This window comes from Gigantopelta aegis, unplaced genomic scaffold (genome assembly GCF_016097555.1).
Source record: "Gigantopelta aegis isolate Gae_Host unplaced genomic scaffold, Gae_host_genome ctg2552_pilon_pilon:::debris, whole genome shotgun sequence".
Classification (NCBI taxonomy): Eukaryota; Metazoa; Mollusca; class Gastropoda; order Neomphalida; family Peltospiridae; genus Gigantopelta; species Gigantopelta aegis.
In genome coordinates this window covers 1-19,238 of record NW_024532952.1, presented here as the reverse complement: position 1 = coordinate 19,238, position 19,238 = coordinate 1, and the positions used below count along the sequence as shown (strand labels likewise).

Below are 19,238 nucleotides of genomic sequence, written 5' to 3'. Positions count from 1 at the left end.
GTCACATTTGCGAGAAAAAAAAATGCTTTTGACAAGTACGAAACAAACATAGTTTCCTTTAATCTTAAAATAATCCTTCCCTGCAATGGTAGCAACAGTAGCAACAACAGTAGCAGCCTCTTCGGTTGCTACATCCCTTCACTGTGATAGTGTCAGGACACACTTTGTGTGTTAAAACTATTTTGGTGTACAGACTCTCTTCCTAACACATCATCTGGCTCTACAGACGATGGCAAACCCTTTACGGCGTCATTGGGGCAACCGTCTGCTTGGATTACGTTCTAATCATACTCAGCCATTTGCATGGCTGAATGGTATAAAAGTATGAACGCAATGGTGGATGTCGCAGAAGATGTGCAATCATCGTCAGAGAAACAGCTCTGCTATTATATGCCATGCAAAGGAACTCTCTAAAGAGAAAATATCAGACGACGAAGATGATGATGGGGTAGATACCTGTCTGAAGAAAATCAATATGCGCAGAGAAAACAAAGCTGTTATCCAGTCTATAAAACTAAGGCATACATCTGATGATCGAGACTGAATAGACATATATTGTGATTATTTTAAAAGCAAAATGTTACAGTTTGTTTTGTTTAATGATACCACTAGAGCATATTGATTAATTAATCTTCGGCTATTCGATGTCAAACAGTTGGTCTTTCTGACATGTAGTCAACAGAGGAAATCTGCTACATTTTTCTTTTAGCAGCAAGGGATCTTTTACATGTACTTTATTACAGACAGGAAAGCATATACCACGGCCTTTTACCAGTTGTGTTGCCCTGGTTGGAACGAGAAAGAAACTCAATCAGTTAAATAGATTCATCAACATGGTTTGATCTTGTGATGCAAGCACCTCAGGCTAGCACTCAATAGACTGAGCTAAATCCCACCCTCATTTTGAAAGCAAGAAAAAACGCTATCAAGAAAAGAACATGTTCCAAGAAGCCATCGATATAAACATTAAGTCATTGTAATGGAAGTTATTTAAAGATGTTCTCTCCACAGTAGGTGGGTACCAAGAAATACTTGAGATAGCATATTGGTTCTAGATTAAACAAGTATCATTCCTGGATCAGCAGATGATAATACTGATCATGATTCCTCTATTGGCAAAGATGATGAAAAGAATGGAACACTTACAATATTCACATGTTTTCCTTAAGACCTCTGTGTATGTCCATTTAATGCAAGTGCACCAATCATTGTAATTTGAAATAAAAAATACTTTTGCTAGTCTACGCAGGTCCCTGTTTTGTTTTCACTATAATTGCAAATGATTCCAGTCATGCGGTGAGTTTCGTCCATAGTATACTACGTTGCTCTAATCATTGAACCATATATCTTGATGTTAAAGTTTGTTTTGTTTAACGACACCACTAGAGCACATTGAAGGCATACACCTTGAATGCAATGCATTACACAACTACTTCCTTTGTGATTCATATGCGTGTTCTCATCTTGTTTGATAATCACTATTTTACATTTGATCTTTTGAAACATTTACAAACCAAAACGTTATGTTCGTGACTACTGTTTCTGTTGCTACTGTTCATTGTTTAATATCCCGATTCCATTTTTAGTGAAATTAAAATAATCTATCTGGAGCCCAAGCACTAATAAATCACAAAACCTTTTTATACTCTGGCCATCCAATACAGAATGTCAGTTATCCTCATTCGAGTTGTAGATTTTGATTATCCACCTGTAAGGCACAAGGTATTATAGACTTCAGTTCTAACACAATATTTTCCATAATTTTAAAACTTCTGCAACTGGTCGGAAGTGAAGACAAATACACTTCCGTTATGACTATAGGGTAACATCACACCACCACACGTTTCTAATGTCCACACCAGCAGTGCTTTTTATCCTCACTAGCATATAAGTTGGATCTTAAATGGCAAAATGTTTATTGTCAGTCCCTTGCTTTAAGGCTGTTATGGACACATGTAGATAGTTTAACCCACTGTTTCATACTAACAGCTATTCCACACTTGGTGGGAATGTCATACCGATATTACCATAAACGTTTCTGATATGTATGAGCATTTCTTTTTTCCATGGTGTAGCTGTAACAAACATTTGACTCCCAATATATATTGGAATCTGCATCATCTTTTTGATGGATTGGTTGTCATTGTTCTCTTGCGAATCAAACTAATGTTAATTCTGTTCATCACAATCTTCTAACATGACTAAGGGCCCAAATCAAGGGTTTTATAGGTAGGCTGTCAGGTTCAGTAGGTGATCAGTAGTAGGACACTTTGAGGTCATGCAAATGATGAAATTTCAGTCCACGTCAGGAAACTTTCTATAATTAGAACAAATTAAGTACATGTAGGTCAGAGATTGGTCAGCCAACCAAAAGGCCGTATTTTCTCACGTTACCTAGCTTTTCTGTATATATGGGGGGGGGGGGGGGGGGGGGGCAGAGTAACCCGTATATTACTGATTTGGTAATTCTGACATATAGTCTTAGAGAAGACACCTGTTACATTTTCTCATTAGTATCGTTTATGTGCATCATCATACAGACAGCTTAGCACATACCACGGCCTTTGATAAACAAGCCATGGTGCACTGGCTGGAACGAGAAATCGCTCAATGGTCATGTCTAAAATGTTCATGAAGTTATTTTTAATGGTTTTGGAGTTATTATTATTATTATTTTAAGATATTTTCTTATAAATACCACAACAAACAATGACACAGTACTTGGATGAAATGGCCGCAGCTCTTTATTAAATGACACATTTGACAAGAGCATATGGTGGGCAGGCATGTACTACAAACAATATTCCAAATTCTCTGGGTACTACCCTCTAGTGTTGAGACATAGCAGGGCAGTTCACTAACATGCACACGCATAAGTGGGATTCCTGCTGAGTATCTACCTACCACGGCAATGGACACAACAGCACCCAACAACTCCCTAGTGTACAACATAGCAGAGTATACCAAACACATGTACATGAAAGACCAACCCACTCACATATACCCCCACCAATGCATTCCAACCAAAAACTACCAGGGTAAACCTTAGCAAGTTTCCGCCCCCTAGTGTGCAACATAGCAGGGCAATAGGAAGCATTTACCTGGGTATATGTGAGAACTGATGACTAGCTTCCCAGTGTAAAATTCCATGGCAAAGCAACCACAATAATAACTGCCATATAAATATAGCAATTAACAGTATTAAAGCTGTTGATCATACATGCGTGCCCACCATATCATGCCACACGGATATGTCTTCACATATCCGTCAACCCCATTCATGTGAGACTGTGTATGTCTCTTTCTACCTTCACACACAGTTCTGCAGTGGCTATCTCTGTTACATCATTACTACCGACATGTAACACAATGTATTGAGGCGGGGGATTTTCCACTATCCATACGTCTGCAAAAAGTCAATGAATATTATTAACCAGAAGCAGCGCATGACTTGATACACTGCAACAATAACCCTATTTCATATGAACTCTAACATATTTTTGGAAAGCTGTGGACTTCCAACGACCCAACACTTGAATTGTGTCAGACGAAATTCCTCTCATAGCTAAGGTAGTTGCAGCACCTATTCGAAAGGAATGAGACTTGTAGTGTGCCTGAGGTAAACCCAAGAAAGAAATTACTTTAGTTAATACTGCACTGAACTGATATTGATTGAGGGGTTTTCTATCACAATGGACAAACAAATAACCATTGTTGACAGGTCTGACCAACAAGAACTCTCGCATGTTTTTAACAGGACAAACCGAACTACCTGGTATTAGCGGAATATGCACTGTTGTACCACGACCACTTTGATCCGTTTTGGAGTATCTTAAAGTCACAATCAATTCTGAAACATTGCCTATATCTAATGTTATATCGGAGAACAACAAAGGCCTATGTGATGCATGTGGTGTAGTATAGACTAGTTCACTCACTCTGAACAGACCGAAAAAGGCCAAGCAATACACAGCCCTGAATAACAACAATTCATATCTAGATGCACAAATATGCCTCAATTCTGAGTGTATTTGAGCTAAAATATCAAGGGTAATGGGAGATCTAGAGTCAGGCCGGCCATGCAACCTCTTCAAACCTTCCAGAGCTTTTTTAACAATAAAAAAGGAAGTCGAGTCTTCCCACTGATGCACTTTATGCACAAAACTAATGCCCGATATGTAAGATGCGATGGAAGATGGGGCTGACCCCTTAGTAGAATGGTGTCCTATGAATAATAGTAAATGCTCAATAGGGACCGGCCATATATCCCCCATATGCATTAAGGATCTAAACTGTGCCAAACTTCTGATAGCATTACTGTAACAAGCATGGGTACTGCTCGATAGACTTGCGCCTAGCAGTCTTCTAATTTCACTGTGAAAATTGACCAGAGCCAGGTTGGGAAATAAGTCTCCCTGGAATCTGCCTGAGGAGCCAGTTGTCGGAATTTGTCCAGCTGTAAACGTGATAAACTATCTGTTAATATATTTACATTGCCAGGAATATGTACTGCTTTGAAAAGTATGTTCAACTGTAAACATCGAAGTACAAAGATACGCAATAATGTCAAAATGTTGTGCGACTTCGAGGTCATAGAATTTATTATGGCTACAACAGACTGATTATCAGAATGAAAAAGTATCTTTTTATTTGCCAACCTATTGCCCCAAATAAATATTGCCACTAAAATTGGGAAAAATTCCAACACTGTAATGTCATCTGTTCAAACCACCATTGAGTCCAACTCGCATAAGTCCAACTACCATTGTAATATGCTCCAAAGCCATTTCCCTGTTTTGCTAAACTATCAGTGAAAAGTTTTTCATGTTCGCTTGTGACCCAAAATTGGTCACGGAACATCGATATTCCATTAAATGATTTGAAAAATTGTAACCACATAAGCAGGTCAGCACGTATGTCAGCTGTTAATCTCAAATGATGAAATGGTTCTGTAAGCCCAATAGTGGCATTAATCATTCGCCTACAAAAAGTTCGACCTGGAGCGATTGCACGACATGCAAAGTTGAGAATGCCCAATAAAGACTGCATCGCCTTCAATGTAGTTTTCTGTCCTGATAACATATCTGAAATCCTAGTCACAATTTCGTGAACCTTTTCCATTGGTACCTTGATTAACATGTTAACAGTATCAATCTCCAAGCCCAGAAAACAAATTACCTCCTGTGGGCCCTCAGTCTTATCATCAGCAATAGGCACTCCTAACCGACTACATAAATTAAAGAACGTGTATAGAGCTTGTTGACAATGGTTCGAATTATTTGACCCCACAAACAAAAAATCATCTAAATAATGTATCATTCCCCCCCCCCCCCCCCCCCCCCCGGTAAAGTTTCTTACGTGTGGCCCATTCTAAAAATGTGGAAAATTTCTCAAATGTAGCACAAGAAATAGCACAACCCATTGGTAGACATTTATCAAAGAAAAACTGCCCTTCAAGTTTAAAACCTAATAAATCAAACTCACCTGGCCACACTGGCAATAATCTGAATGCAGACTTAATATCAGCCTTTGCTAACAATGACCCTTGATCTGACCTTTGTATCAGAAAAACTGCTTCATCAAATTTTGTATACGATACCGAACATACATGGGGGATCAATGAAATCATTAACGAAATGATTTTCTGGATATGATAAATGATGTATCATTCTAAATTGACCTGGGGTTTTCTTAGGAACCAAACCTAAAGGAGATATACGTAATGTAGCAATAGGTCTTGATTTAAAGGGGCCAGCCACTCTACCTATCTCAATCTCTGTTTTAACCTTTTCTCTAGCTAATGCGATATTGTCATTCAATGATTTTAAATTTGGAGCATCTACGGGGATTCGGGGGCCTGTGTATTACAAATGAAAACCATACATGAAACCGTCTAGTAATTCTTTCGCAATAGCCTCATCAGGATATCCTTTCAACTCAGCACCAAGCACTGTGGTGTTTACTGAGGTAAATCCCAAACTAAATTTTTCTTTTTCCCCAAGCACTTTGGGCATCGCTGGTTTTATCACCCTGGTTACGAAAGGAATCACCTTGCCCCTTCAAACAGTTTAGTTTGGAGTGATTGCCACGGCAAACTGAGCATATGTGTTGATACCTACACATTTTAAATTTACAAGAACCCTTATTAAAACCATAACATACTCCCTTTGCCCCTTGTGCTCTGCCGGTACCACTACTACTACCCGAGGGGTTAGCTGCACCAGCTCTAGGTACAGACAGCAATCGCAGCCAAAGATCGGTGTTTAGTTTTGACCAAGATTGCTGGGCAATGGCTTGGCGCAATCTAAACTGTTCATCATATTCCCTCCATCCATATCCCGGACTTCTGGCTGACGCATCTCTAATGACGGACATATATTGGGTCAATTCAGTCGCCTTGGCAGGAAATTTTTGTATATAGATGTGCATAAAAATTATGAATGCATCAGTCCATTTTTCAACAGTGGATATTTTGTCCTTGAAAACACGTGGTCGTGTTTCAAGGACCCCATTTTCATTGAGAACTAAGGACCCTCCCCCATAAAAATCTTGCAATTCAATGGTTCCTTTCAACAAAAGCCCCAAATTTATATACTGATTCGCCCAGATCTTCTGTTTTAATTGACCCGGCACATGGGCCGCTATGTCATCTTCGGCTAAAAGCAAGATCTCGGGGTTGCCCACCGATTCTGCGCCTAACTGCATGAAGCCCACCGGACCACCCCCCGGTATAGCATTTGGGTCCGTCCCCGCATCCCGGTTAACCGGCGTAAGATTATCGGAATTATTGACAGAAACACTATCAGGAACCGCCAAAGCGTAATTCCAAATGTTACCTGTTGCTTCCCTATTCACATCTGTTGGTCCGTTCACCTGACTGTGTATCTTTACTCGCTGCACTTACGGCCATGCCACTCGCACGCGCACCTCTCGAACGCGAACTTCGAGTCGAAGTCGCTGTCCTCCTTCCCAATCCTCGCCTCGGAACCTGAGGGCGAGACGCCTCCCTCTCAACCTCTTGGTTGGCGGCATTGTAATCGAAATCAATTTAACAAAGTTTTTGCTAAATTTAATAAGTTTTTTTAGCTAAATGCTAGTTAATTTTTTTCCAGTTTTGAGAGTGGCCGTTTGCGCCCAAATTTGTATCAGGAGGAATAACTCTAATTTAGTAACCCTATTAAGCCAGTGAAGGTCTCACACCACAGTTGGAAAATACTACAATAAATCTGTTTAATATTAATGTATTAAACCTTCTTATTATTATTATTATTATAAAAGAGAACAATGTTATGATCGTTTTAATAATTTATTTCAGTATTAAATATCATACTATGTAAAGATACATTAGAAGTCATAAAACTGCCGTAGTTCTAAAATGTGCAGTAGAGTTGTTAAACAAATGTCCATTTATTTAATTTATTTAAGGTAACTGCATCTGATGGAACACACAGTAATCATGCGTTTGTTATGGTTACCATCATCGATGTCAATGACAACAACCCTAAGTTTAACAGAACAGAGTATAACGCTACTGTGTTTGAAAATACAACAACATTCATACAACAACCACATATTCAGGTTGGTACATGTATTGTGTTAGCACACTCACAGATACAAAATATATCAAATGAATGTGTGTTTGTGTGCATGTGTGCGCGTATGTGTTGCATGATGAAACATTTCCTTGGAGTATAATGTTTGTAGTGGCATTTCTTAGGTAGGTACTTTAAAATGTATTTCAAAGAAGGACATTATAAAACTTTAGAATTATTTCCATAATGTATCAAGGAAATGTCGATAATAAGTAAGAGGGGTCCTCTTGGAGGACTCATTTGCTTTTTCCCAAATAAGTTTAGTATTCACAGCTAGTATGTCGAAGGCCATGGCATATGCTGTTCTTATATCATCACTGTTTTGACAGTGTTTTATGAGAGGGTGAAACATTTTAAAATGGCATTTTTTCATATATGAAGTAAAATGTGCTATTTAAACCATTTCGAATTTCAACCCCTGTGTCAAACAAAAGAGCCCTTTTTTCACCCGAGTGGATGTCATCAGAGTTATTTATTCCAAGGAGCTCTGTCCTGTGCTAATTTTGATTTAATAGAGTATCAGAGTGGTGCATCAAGGATGTATTGTAAAATATCTCCTCGGGAGTGGCAGACCTCCTGTAAATAGAGATTTATGGAATAAACCAACATTTTACCAATTGCCCATTCAACCATATTGTGCAGGTATGTTTTGATATTGGATAATGGTTTTGTTGTTTAGATTATTTCTATAACATACCTTGTTACTATTTAGCAGGTGCATCCAAATGGCCGCAGGGTTTTTTCTCTTACAGTTTTGACCGATTGTCGTACTCATATGTTCAATACATAGTACCTGTAGATAAAATGTATTGGAGCGTCATTAAACAAAAATTAATGTTCCTTTCCATTCCTTTGCCTTGCTTTTGCAAATAGAGCCTGTAATAAAGAGTAAGGCATGTGTTTGCAATTCGGAATTCCCGTTTCACTATCAGTCACACCTACTAGTATATCAAACGTGAGGTCTTGCATTATATTAAAACATACAAAAGAAAGGAATAAATAAAATTATAGATGAAAATAGTGGGTTTTTAATACTGATTCAAATTATATTTGTTTTGTTTACCTTATTTGTTTTTATTTCTATTATTTCAGGCCACAGATGATGACTTTAAGAGCATTGTGTCTTATTCATTGCAAGGGTTTCCGGAAGTGTATGTGCCTATAATTAGGATTTTGTCATATTTAATTCAATAAACTTCATTACAAAAAAAATAAAAAATATATATATATATATATATATATATATATATATATATATATATAAGAAGAATTGACCGCAATTATGTTTTGGTTCATACTTGCATGAACCAAAAAATAATTGCGGTCAAATCTTATAATTAAACTTATATGCATACTTTAACAATACATAACTGAATTTATTTTGTTTAGCTTTAAATATGCCTGTATTATTGTTTATGCAAAATTCATTCATATACGTTCATTCACTATTATTTGAATGAGGTTATTTTTTGTAAATGGCGTCATTTGGTAAATGATTTGATAAACGACACCATTTCATCTAGCTGCTGTGCATTTTTACGGATCATTTCATTATATTATATTCGTGTTTAGTTTATATTTTATGAAAGTTAATGAAGGGAACGTTCTAACATTTATGCTGTCGGTGGAACCGTTTAATTTTCGCCAACAGCTGTAGAACATCGCTTACAAGTAAATTACAGGCGTGAAGTTTCCTACATGATTTCTCTGGCCACCGACCGAGTCTCATGTCATGATTAGTAAAGAGGTTTTTCGGTGTGTTTTTTTATATCAATGCGTATAGATCTACATGTCTACTCTGATATAGCATTTTCCATCAATTTATAGTATACATTTTGTATTGCTTTTGTAGCTTTCACATGTATTTTCTTCAAAATATCTAATTATGGTTGCCTGAATAATCCGGCTTGCTGCACAGAAGGCGTGCGAGACAGTGGTAGGCGTGGGTTTTTTTTTCGCAGTTCATTGAGATATGAACGAAAAAAGTAAGCACCTCTGGACCAATCAGATTGCCGTAAAGTGTATAGATGCAAAGAAAATTTAATTATATATATTATATATATAATATTTTTGTAATGAAGTTTATCAAGTATATATACAACATGCACAATGTGTGTGTGTGTGTGTGTGTGTGTGTGTGTGTGTGTGTGTGTGCATATGATATTTTTCAGATCATATACTTTCAGAATTTGATAACTTTGTAAATTAGACGTAAATTAATCGAAGTCACGGCATTTAAACGTACTATGGCGACACTCTATAACTGACATACCCATTCGTAGTCATCATACAAAAGACGTTGTATTACACTTGAGATTATATGTTAATACATTTTTTATTGTGATATTGACGATACCGAAAAACAGTCTAGTAATAACCATCTCTCTCTCTCTCTCTCTCTCTCTCTCTCTCTCTCTCTCTCTCTCTCTCTCTCTCTCTCTCTCTCGCTCTCTCTCTCTCTCTTATTTACTATGGTGGCAGCAAACTCAGAATAGTACTTTTAAACATAACTTCATAAAAGTTGAGGGTTTTGTTTGTGAATATATATGTAATCTAATATTCTGCTTTATTATTTACTGTTGTGCAATGTACCCTTGATGGCAAGTTTCTTGTCTGCATTTGCTGTCAAATTATTCTTTTGCCTTGTTTAGAGATACTATTTAGAACTGTTTTATTATTCGTATATATCATACTAGTAACTGTCTTTTTGTAGGTTTGCAATTGACAATAGAACTGGTGTCATTACAATAAGGGCAGCACACCTATTAGATCGGGAGACTAGAAGCTCCTACACCCTCACTGTGACTGCCTCGGATGGGGAACGACAAGTGTCTGCACCTCTAATTATAACAGTACTTGACAAAAATGACCAAACTCCAAGGTTCAATGCAGATCAGTACGATGGAACAGTCGAAGAGGGGTCTACACATTTTAATAGACCTGTTAAAGTTCAGGTTAGAATACATTTAATTGAATTAGGAATTCGGTAGAAGAATGCACTGCATACCAAATAAGGGGACTTACTAAACTATTTGTGTTAAAATCGGTTACACTGTAATACAAGAACACCACTTACTGAGCTTAAAATGTGAAATGTAAATACATTTTATTTTTCATAGATGACATTATATGATGTCACAAAACATTTACTATTAGCTAGGTGTAGTGATTTTATTACTTCCTTCCTATCCCACGACTGGTATATCAAATTATGTGGTGTAAGCTGTCATATTTTTGGAAAGGTGTACATAAAATATCCCTTGCTACTAATAAATAACTCTAGTGAGCTTTCTCTGAACACTACAATATAATACAACAAATAAAATACGGTGCAGTCTGTATTGCAATATTTGTATGGATATATTGGTAAATGAAAAAGTGTTTCCCTTAGAAACAAATCTTCACAAACTGGTTATAATTATAACTGGGATGAAACAGTGATAACTCTATAGTAGTTAGCAGCCTGGCTATGCATTTAAAATTAATGTGTCACAATGATCAGATGTTTGACAGCCAATTACCATTGTCATCTAGTGCTGCCGTTAAGCAAAACAAGTGTTTAGCTTTTAAATTTAAGAATTAAACGTTACATTACTTCAAATGGTAATTTGTTCACACAATCTGTCAGATCCAATGTAGTGATGGTTTGAAAACCTGACATAAATTATAATTTTGTGGTTTAAGTATGTGTCCTGTTGCAATAATAATATTATATACTATGAACAATGTTTTTGCACAATCACGAAAAAGCATGGAGAAGCATGGGAAAAACACTATTATGGTAAGTTCATGGAATGTAACCTCAGAACTTGAAGGTTAAAAGAATATGGCACTCCTTTCAGTGTAGGTCCAGTTGCTTTGACCTACATAGAGTTACTGCTATAGTTGTAGACTGACGATTATTGGAAGGTGATGGCGCTTTCTAATTAATATGCATGCAATTGCTCAAATGGAGCCTAAAATATACGTCAGTGTCTGAAAGATGCTTAAGTTACCCGTTGTCATCTAGTGTTGCTAGTTATGTTTTGGGCAGAAAACATAAATTTAATGTCACTATGAAGTCTTAAGTGTAAACATGTTTCAATGAATGAAAATATGTTAGTACGTATTGATGTTCAGTTGGCATATCTGTGTGAAAAGTAGTTTGATACAATATAAAGCTAAAAAACAAGATAAAATGGGTAGACAGGGCGACTAGGCGGGGAGTGCCATACTTCTTATAACCATTAATAGAACAGCTATATAAAGTAGGGACCCACTTGCTCCCAGGCAATTGATCAGACACTGAATTTTCAAAAAACAATTACCTTCCCTTAACCCATCTGAACACACGCTTGATACAGTTTGTAACATGGTTAATAAAGTCTGTCGTACAATAACTTCTAAAATGTACAAAAAGATTGTCCTTTTCTATTTTGGAAATCATGGTACAAGTACAAAAATCATTACAGTTGCTACTCACTCTCTGCCCATTGGCTCCTTTAAAACATTGAAGAATGGTGATGAAAAATATATATTTTGTCATGGAAAAGTCATGCAATTATATTTATGAGATGTGTACCAAATATTGCAATAACATTATTTTGGTTCCAGGCAACCGATAACGATGAGCGTGGAACAAATAACGCTAAAATAGTTTACAGTATAATAAGTGGCCCTAATAACTTTGCCATCAATGCGACTGGTGGTGAAATAAGCATTAACACTGCACTGGATTATGAAGGACTGAATGTGTCTCTTGGAGGATTTGTCAGATTAACAGTTAAAGCAAAGGACCTCGGATCTCCACCATTGTCTTCAACTGTGAAAGTTACAATTTTGGTAGAGGTATGTAAAATTGTCTGGCCAATATATTTATTATATTTTCTGTTTTAAAGAAATTGCATTTATAAACAAAATCCATCATTTACCGTATTTATCACTTTCTAGTTCTTTACATTGCAAATGACTAAAACATTATTTGTATCACCGTGTATCTATATTTCTATTCCATATCGACACACAATCATTAAACACAATACATAATTAAATCTAATATGTTTTAAATTATCTTCAGTAGCAATACACTTATTACTATATCTCAAATTAAATTCGTATGCATATTTATGTGTCTACTTGATATGTATAACTTATATGTATATGCACAAATCTTTAGTAGATTATTTGAAAATGACTTAAACGAATTATCTGTTAGACGTACGCAATACATTCTTGCTTAAAGGTGAAATTAGAAATATACTTGACCAAACTGTATACACGTATTTTCATTTTGTTTCAACAGGATAAAAATGAATTTGCACCTGAGTTTCAGAGTACGCCATACGTTACAAATACTACAGAAAACAGTCCTGTTGGTTAGTACATGTCTTTACAGCTTCAAACAGTAAATACAAGTAGAAGTATAAACATTAACTGTTTGTAACTGGTTATATATACATGTGATCAGATACCTTAGTGCATGTTTGCATTTCTAACCAGCTTTGACAACCACATATGACTTGTTATTTTTGGAAACTGCCTTATAACAATCCCCATGCTAAAGGTTTGGCTATTATGGTGTCATTGATCCTTGTTGGTGAAACAAAGATCTAGTGTAATTAATAGTATTCAGTGTTTTGTTAAAATGTGCATTGGAATCTAGTTTTATCATTCAACTTTTACCCTTAACGTTTTTGCCATTCATATGTTCAAAGCTTTTAATATTCAAATTTGTTTTCGTAGGTTCCCTTGTATCCACTATATCTGCAAAAGACAAAGATGGTAGCAAGCCAAACAACGAATTCATGTATACTCTGGAATCTGTTGGCCTGGACAAGTTTATCATTAACAGCACATCGGGGCAGATCCATTTAAGGAACACAATAGACCGAGAACTTGATCAAAAGCAGTATAATCTCACGGTGGTAGCTACTGATCGTGGTAGGGTGCCACTAAGTAGCACAACGAATGTATTGGTTTCTATAGTGAATGTGAATGATGAGAAACCTACATTTACACCAACAAGTGTAAATGATGAAATTTATGAAAATGTTACAGTAAATACTATAATAAGATCTGTTCACGCTGTCGATCTAGACGAGGATGCATCACTTTTGTATTCCATTTGGTGGAATCGGAGTACTGTCGTTGCACAGGTATGTGACTTGAATTATTTACTTAACATACTAAACCATATCTTCTGTTTGTTTCATCTTGAGATATCAAAGGAAAAGAATGTTTGCTCAACGATGACTATTTGGTGTCTAACATGTATTAGTATTTATTGTGAGGTGTGGTCTAGTAGGTAATAAATACGTAAATCAACAGTCACCACATAGTCGAGTCTTACTGAGTAGCACCAAGGGCTCGTTTATATTTAGTGTCACATAGGTCAACAAATATGACAACCTCTAATATGCCAGTAGTGGATTCTGGTTTGGGTAGGAGAACAAAATATGGCCCACTGCAACTCAGGCTAGTTCTCTACCATTGAGGTACATCTTACTCCTTCGTCTTAAAGAGTCAGGGGGTATCCATGTGGTTAGACCACTCACAGTAGGAGCAATGGGTCATAGATTTGTTTTACTCTATGGGTCATTGTAATATTTGCAATGGCTTTACATTCGATATACTAAGAAGTGTTTCCGTGAAAGTGGATATAAATTAAATTACCCATACTGCCCAAATGAAAAGAGTATGTTACAAATGTTACAATAAATTATGTTATACGCCTACACATTATAAATTAAATGAGGTGTTTAATAGTAAATAATCATTATTTTTCTTTCTTTTTTTGCATTTATTTTAATTTTATGTTTAGTTAGAGAAAAAATGCTTAATTTGAACAACATCGTTTATTAAAGGGGAAGTAAAGTCAAATATGAGCCGTATGTGTTGGAAAGATGCATACCCAGACCACCAAAATATACTGGCAGTTTAAAAAACGCATACTTTTAGAACTAATAAAAACAAATGTGATTTTTTCTGCTACACTGGATGCAGCCATTTTGTTTCGTGTTCGTCGCGTCCGGTCCTCTAGCTTGGTAGGAAGTGACATCAGGTCCTACCAACTCTTTTATGTACATTGTAAACAAACGCAGTAAGTTACGACAAGGCACTTTGCTTTGATCAAAAGCAACATAAATGAATTGATAATATAATAAACTGTTTAACTAAATATATTTCAATTTGCATTAACAGAACGAAATGGGGATATAGTATTTTTCTCAAAGAAAAAATGCATACTATTAGGCCTATTGGTAAATTCAAGCAAAAACGACCACACATTATAATTTTGTTTTCTTTGGGACTACATAATTGGTCAGTTCTGTGATTTTAGATGGAACAGTCTACTTAATCAAGAATGTTACAGAATTATTTACAGTAATAAACCATGTCCATTACCATTTTAGGGGTGACAGGTTATTTGTTAGAGAACGTTTTAATTTTGAAAAGCTATATGGTGATCCGGTTCCTGATCCACTACATGCTAATAACATAAATGTCTACATTTTCTCAATACCATTAAACAAAGACTAATATTAGGACATAGATTGACGCATCAGATTACAAACAAATACATCACAATACCGGTATTATTTTTGTGTCTAGATGGCGGCAACTGCCAAGTCTGGTTACCTACCAAATCAAGAACTACAGGTGGAGGCACAATTAAAAGAATAGACCAATTAACTAAGAAAACACCCTGTTTATCATTTCAGTATGTAGGTTAATGCATGGACAAAACATGATCCAGTTATTTCGACTTGTTTTGTAGCCACTTTGGCAGATTCACTGGGATGGAACAAAATGGCTGCGTCCATTATATATAATTACCATCACATTTAACTGCTTTATTAATTAAATATACTAATATACTTATTGATATTAAGCAATAATGTGCATTAAATATCGTTGAATATGCTCTCCAGTTCAAAAGCCTTGCATGTGCATTTCTTTAATGTTAACGTAATGTGAATGACAAAAACATTATCATTATCAAAATCATATATCAGAAAAAAGATAATCAAAGGATCGTTTTGATCATATCATGACATCTCCCATGACTCATTATAAAGTGGTAGTCAATTCAGTTGGAGATACTTGATGACATCGCAGGGTTATCCATTTTCAACAGAGAATACCTAGTCACTTTGATGCTTGCAGGTATATGATGTCAGGTTGTGTACTTGGTTCACATGTGGCCTGAAAGCATAGAGAGTATTGTCCTTAATTCATGCAAACTGTTAAGGGTATAAAACACATCCTTCATAGCAGGGCTCACAACTATTGAGACACCCATCATAGGTTTGGAATTTTTAAAAAAGCCGCCCTGGTGTATGTAATAGCTCAAAATACATGTTATGCAAAACAGAAACGGTATGAAACTCTAAAACAAGGATCAGGTGCTTTAAAATTTGTAACAAAAAGTGTACTTATGTTTTCGATTATATTATGTATTTATTTTTCAGAATATGTTTAATATAAACAGAAGCACAGGTGATATCAAAATTATTGGAAAGCTGGACCGAGAAACAGCTGAGGTTGTTCACTTATATATCCATGTCTGGGATCAACACGAAAAGACAAACAAACCACAAACTGCAACTGGTTAGAACATTAAAAGTACATCATTATGGACATAAAATAAGGCTACGAAGAAAAATCAAGCACAGTAAAGTACTCTTATAACCAACTGGAAGGGACCATGATAATTAGTTTGTTATAGTTGTAGTTCGTAGTACACATTTGAAGAAGTTGGTCATTTTCATTTCCAAAGTCAGACTTATTGGATTTTTTTCTTTTAAAACATGTTACATATAGCATACATACATTTTAACACAATTATTGTCAATAATAAAAAGAAAACATTCATAATAGAACTTAACAAAAGTTAACTTAGTCACGTTTTTAAAATTTTATTTTTATTTATTTTTTTGTTGAAATTGTAATTTTTGTCTGCTTACTTGGCAGCAGCCTCATAACTTGCAAAACTGTCGCGATGTCTTTCATTATGGTCATTTCGTTTGACAATAATCAGATATAGGCTCCTCAGCCTCCTTAATCGTTCAATGTGATAACTTACCGGGATCGCCGGTTTACTCTACATTTGTGGCGTGTCGTCGTCAACTTCGTTTCAACTTTATTGATTGTCACAGAAAGTGGATTTTTGAAGCTACCCTTTGCAAAATATTAGACAATACACGACGAGGTCACGGTGAGCCATGCTAATTGCCGTCAAGTTGAAAATGAGTGTTATTCTTTTCTGTTGCATGCCTTGAAAAAATGTTGCTTGTCATCACGGCCTGTAGTGCAGCGAAGTGAGAATGATCTGTTAATAACTTAATCCTATAATTGACACGAGTCGACATTTAAAAACAAAACGTTGTATCTGTTCTGTGTGGTAGTGTTTGCTTCATTGCAGTTTTTGCTGTATCATTTTGTTTATGCCCGGTTCGTTGTATACACACTCATTTACACTGAAACTCACAATTTGGGACAAAGTATTTCGTTCTTTTTAAATGTTAATTCGTCATACATAGTGCGGTTTTTTCCATTAAAATGTATTAATATATATAGCGAGAGAAAAACGGAACTTTACGTGTTCGTTCTAAGTCATTCTGAGTGTACTTTACTGTGAATACAAAATATAACCACATCACTGTATTTTAGATCTAACTATTTATTTTAGCAAAACTGTTGTATCTCACACACACACACACACACACACACACACACACACACACACACACACACACACACACACACACACACACACACATACATATATGGATGGATGGATATGTGTACGTGCGCGCATGTGTGTATGTATGTGTTTATATTTACTTAATTATATGATTGTAATTTGTTACGGAATAAAAACAAATAAAAAAGCAATAAAATAGCTGGTCTAAACGGTTTCAGTTTTTACTGACTATGAAATGTGAAAAATTCCCACGTCCTTGCAAATATAATTTTGTTTTGAACGAGTGGAGTCACTAGATAGATTCCACGTACATTCACAAACGTAAAGGCAGACAATTGTAGTTCTTCAATTCATAGACAGGTAGCTTATTCAGTTATACTGTAAATATAAAAAAATTATTTTGAAACTCAAAATGTCAGTTATTAGAATTCGAACCTACTGCGCCGATTCGCTTTGCCACCGGGTCTTCCACAAAAGATGGAAACCCAATGAACCACAGTTAAGAATGTTTGCTGTCAAACACGTGGTAGGAAACTAAATTAACAGTTTGTTATTAATATACAGGTATTTTTAATTGTGAACTCACTAATGACGCACTCAGGGACATATATATATATATATATTGTTAAGAGTTCTGATTTTCTCTTTAGCTCTTTAGTTATTATATGTGGACGATTCACAATATATAATATATTGTTGCTAATATTATATATTATATATATATAAGTAATGTAAATACACTCAAACCGAAATGAAATTTGATAATGCTACTTTCAGAACAGTTGGGATTAAATTATGTTTCATTTTCAGCATCACTCACCGTGACTATTTTGGATGTCAATGATAATAAGCCAAGTTTCAATCTAAATCAAACATACAAAGCATCTATAACTGAAAACATGTCACCACAAATTCCTATTACCTTTGACACAGGCAATAGTATGACCGTTGAAGACAAAGATAAAGTAAGTCATTTTGCATTGGTAAATGTTGTAGTGTGGTGGAAAAAGATTGCGACTTTAATATACTGTATGTCCATGTATCTTTTTATTTGTTATCTGTTATACTAGTGCATGTATATATATATATATCTATATATATATATATATATATATATATAGATATATATATATATATATATATATATATATATAATTGCATTAATGTTTGCTTTGACTGTGAGACGGGAAACATTTGAACGAAGAAAGGATAAAGTAAGTATTGTTGTAAAATGAGAATACTGATACAAAAATACATGTATGTATAGGGTAACCAAAGCAAAAAATTACATTTTTTAGATGAATTGCTAAACCATTATGCAATGATGAACTCTGAACGTTTATACGAAACCATGAAGAAGAATGAATTGTCGAGGATTCTGGTGTTACTTGAGAATGTAGGCTATGTGTTCAGGTGTATGTATTCGTTTATGTGTGATTGTGTGTTGTGACAAGTCTCTAAAACGTCTTTCAAACTAGACGTTTTTCATTATCCTTTTTAAATAACAGTACAGAGCATCAGATATCTAGACAGCATGTCACTGAAAACCAGACTTTTTATTTGTTTCTATGGGTGTCCGGTTAAGATGGGTTTCACTGTATGTGTTTGGTTGTGTGTCTGTGTGTGTGTGTGTGTGTGTGTGTGTGTGGTGTGTATATATATTATATATATGTATATATATATATATATATATATATATATATATATATATATATATATATAATATATATATATATACATACACCATGCATAAGCGTAACTGCCCCCCACCCCACCACCCCCCCCCGATGCTGGAGAAAAACACGAATTTGGTCAAACACACTATCGATATATTCGAACAAATGAGCTGGCTTAAAACCTTTTACAGTGTATTTTCATAATTCAACTAACAGTATTAGTTAAAACTCCAATCTATTCCTTTACCGAATAATCAAGTAGGCACGACGAAAAAGCCATTGAGG

General features: G+C 35.4%; 1 protein-coding gene across 1 annotated transcript in view; it reads left to right on the top strand.

Annotated features, from left to right (window-relative positions):
- LOC121391489 (protocadherin Fat 4-like) overlaps window positions 1-18,242 on the top strand; it is a gene marked incomplete at its 3' end in the record, with an annotated part of 32,595 nt that extends 14,353 nt beyond the window's left edge. The window contains exons 6-13 of the mRNA XM_041523105.1: window positions 7,426-7,578; window positions 8,685-8,743; window positions 10,306-10,546; window positions 12,186-12,419; window positions 12,874-12,946; window positions 13,314-13,726; window positions 16,043-16,181; window positions 18,088-18,242. Coding sequence (XP_041379039.1) covers window positions 7,426-7,578; window positions 8,685-8,743; window positions 10,306-10,546; window positions 12,186-12,419; window positions 12,874-12,946; window positions 13,314-13,726; window positions 16,043-16,181; window positions 18,088-18,242 — 1,467 coding nt within the window. The remainder of the gene's footprint in view (window positions 1-7,425; window positions 7,579-8,684; window positions 8,744-10,305; window positions 10,547-12,185; window positions 12,420-12,873; window positions 12,947-13,313; window positions 13,727-16,042; window positions 16,182-18,087) is intronic.
- Window positions 18,243-19,238: the final 996 nt, after the last annotated feature.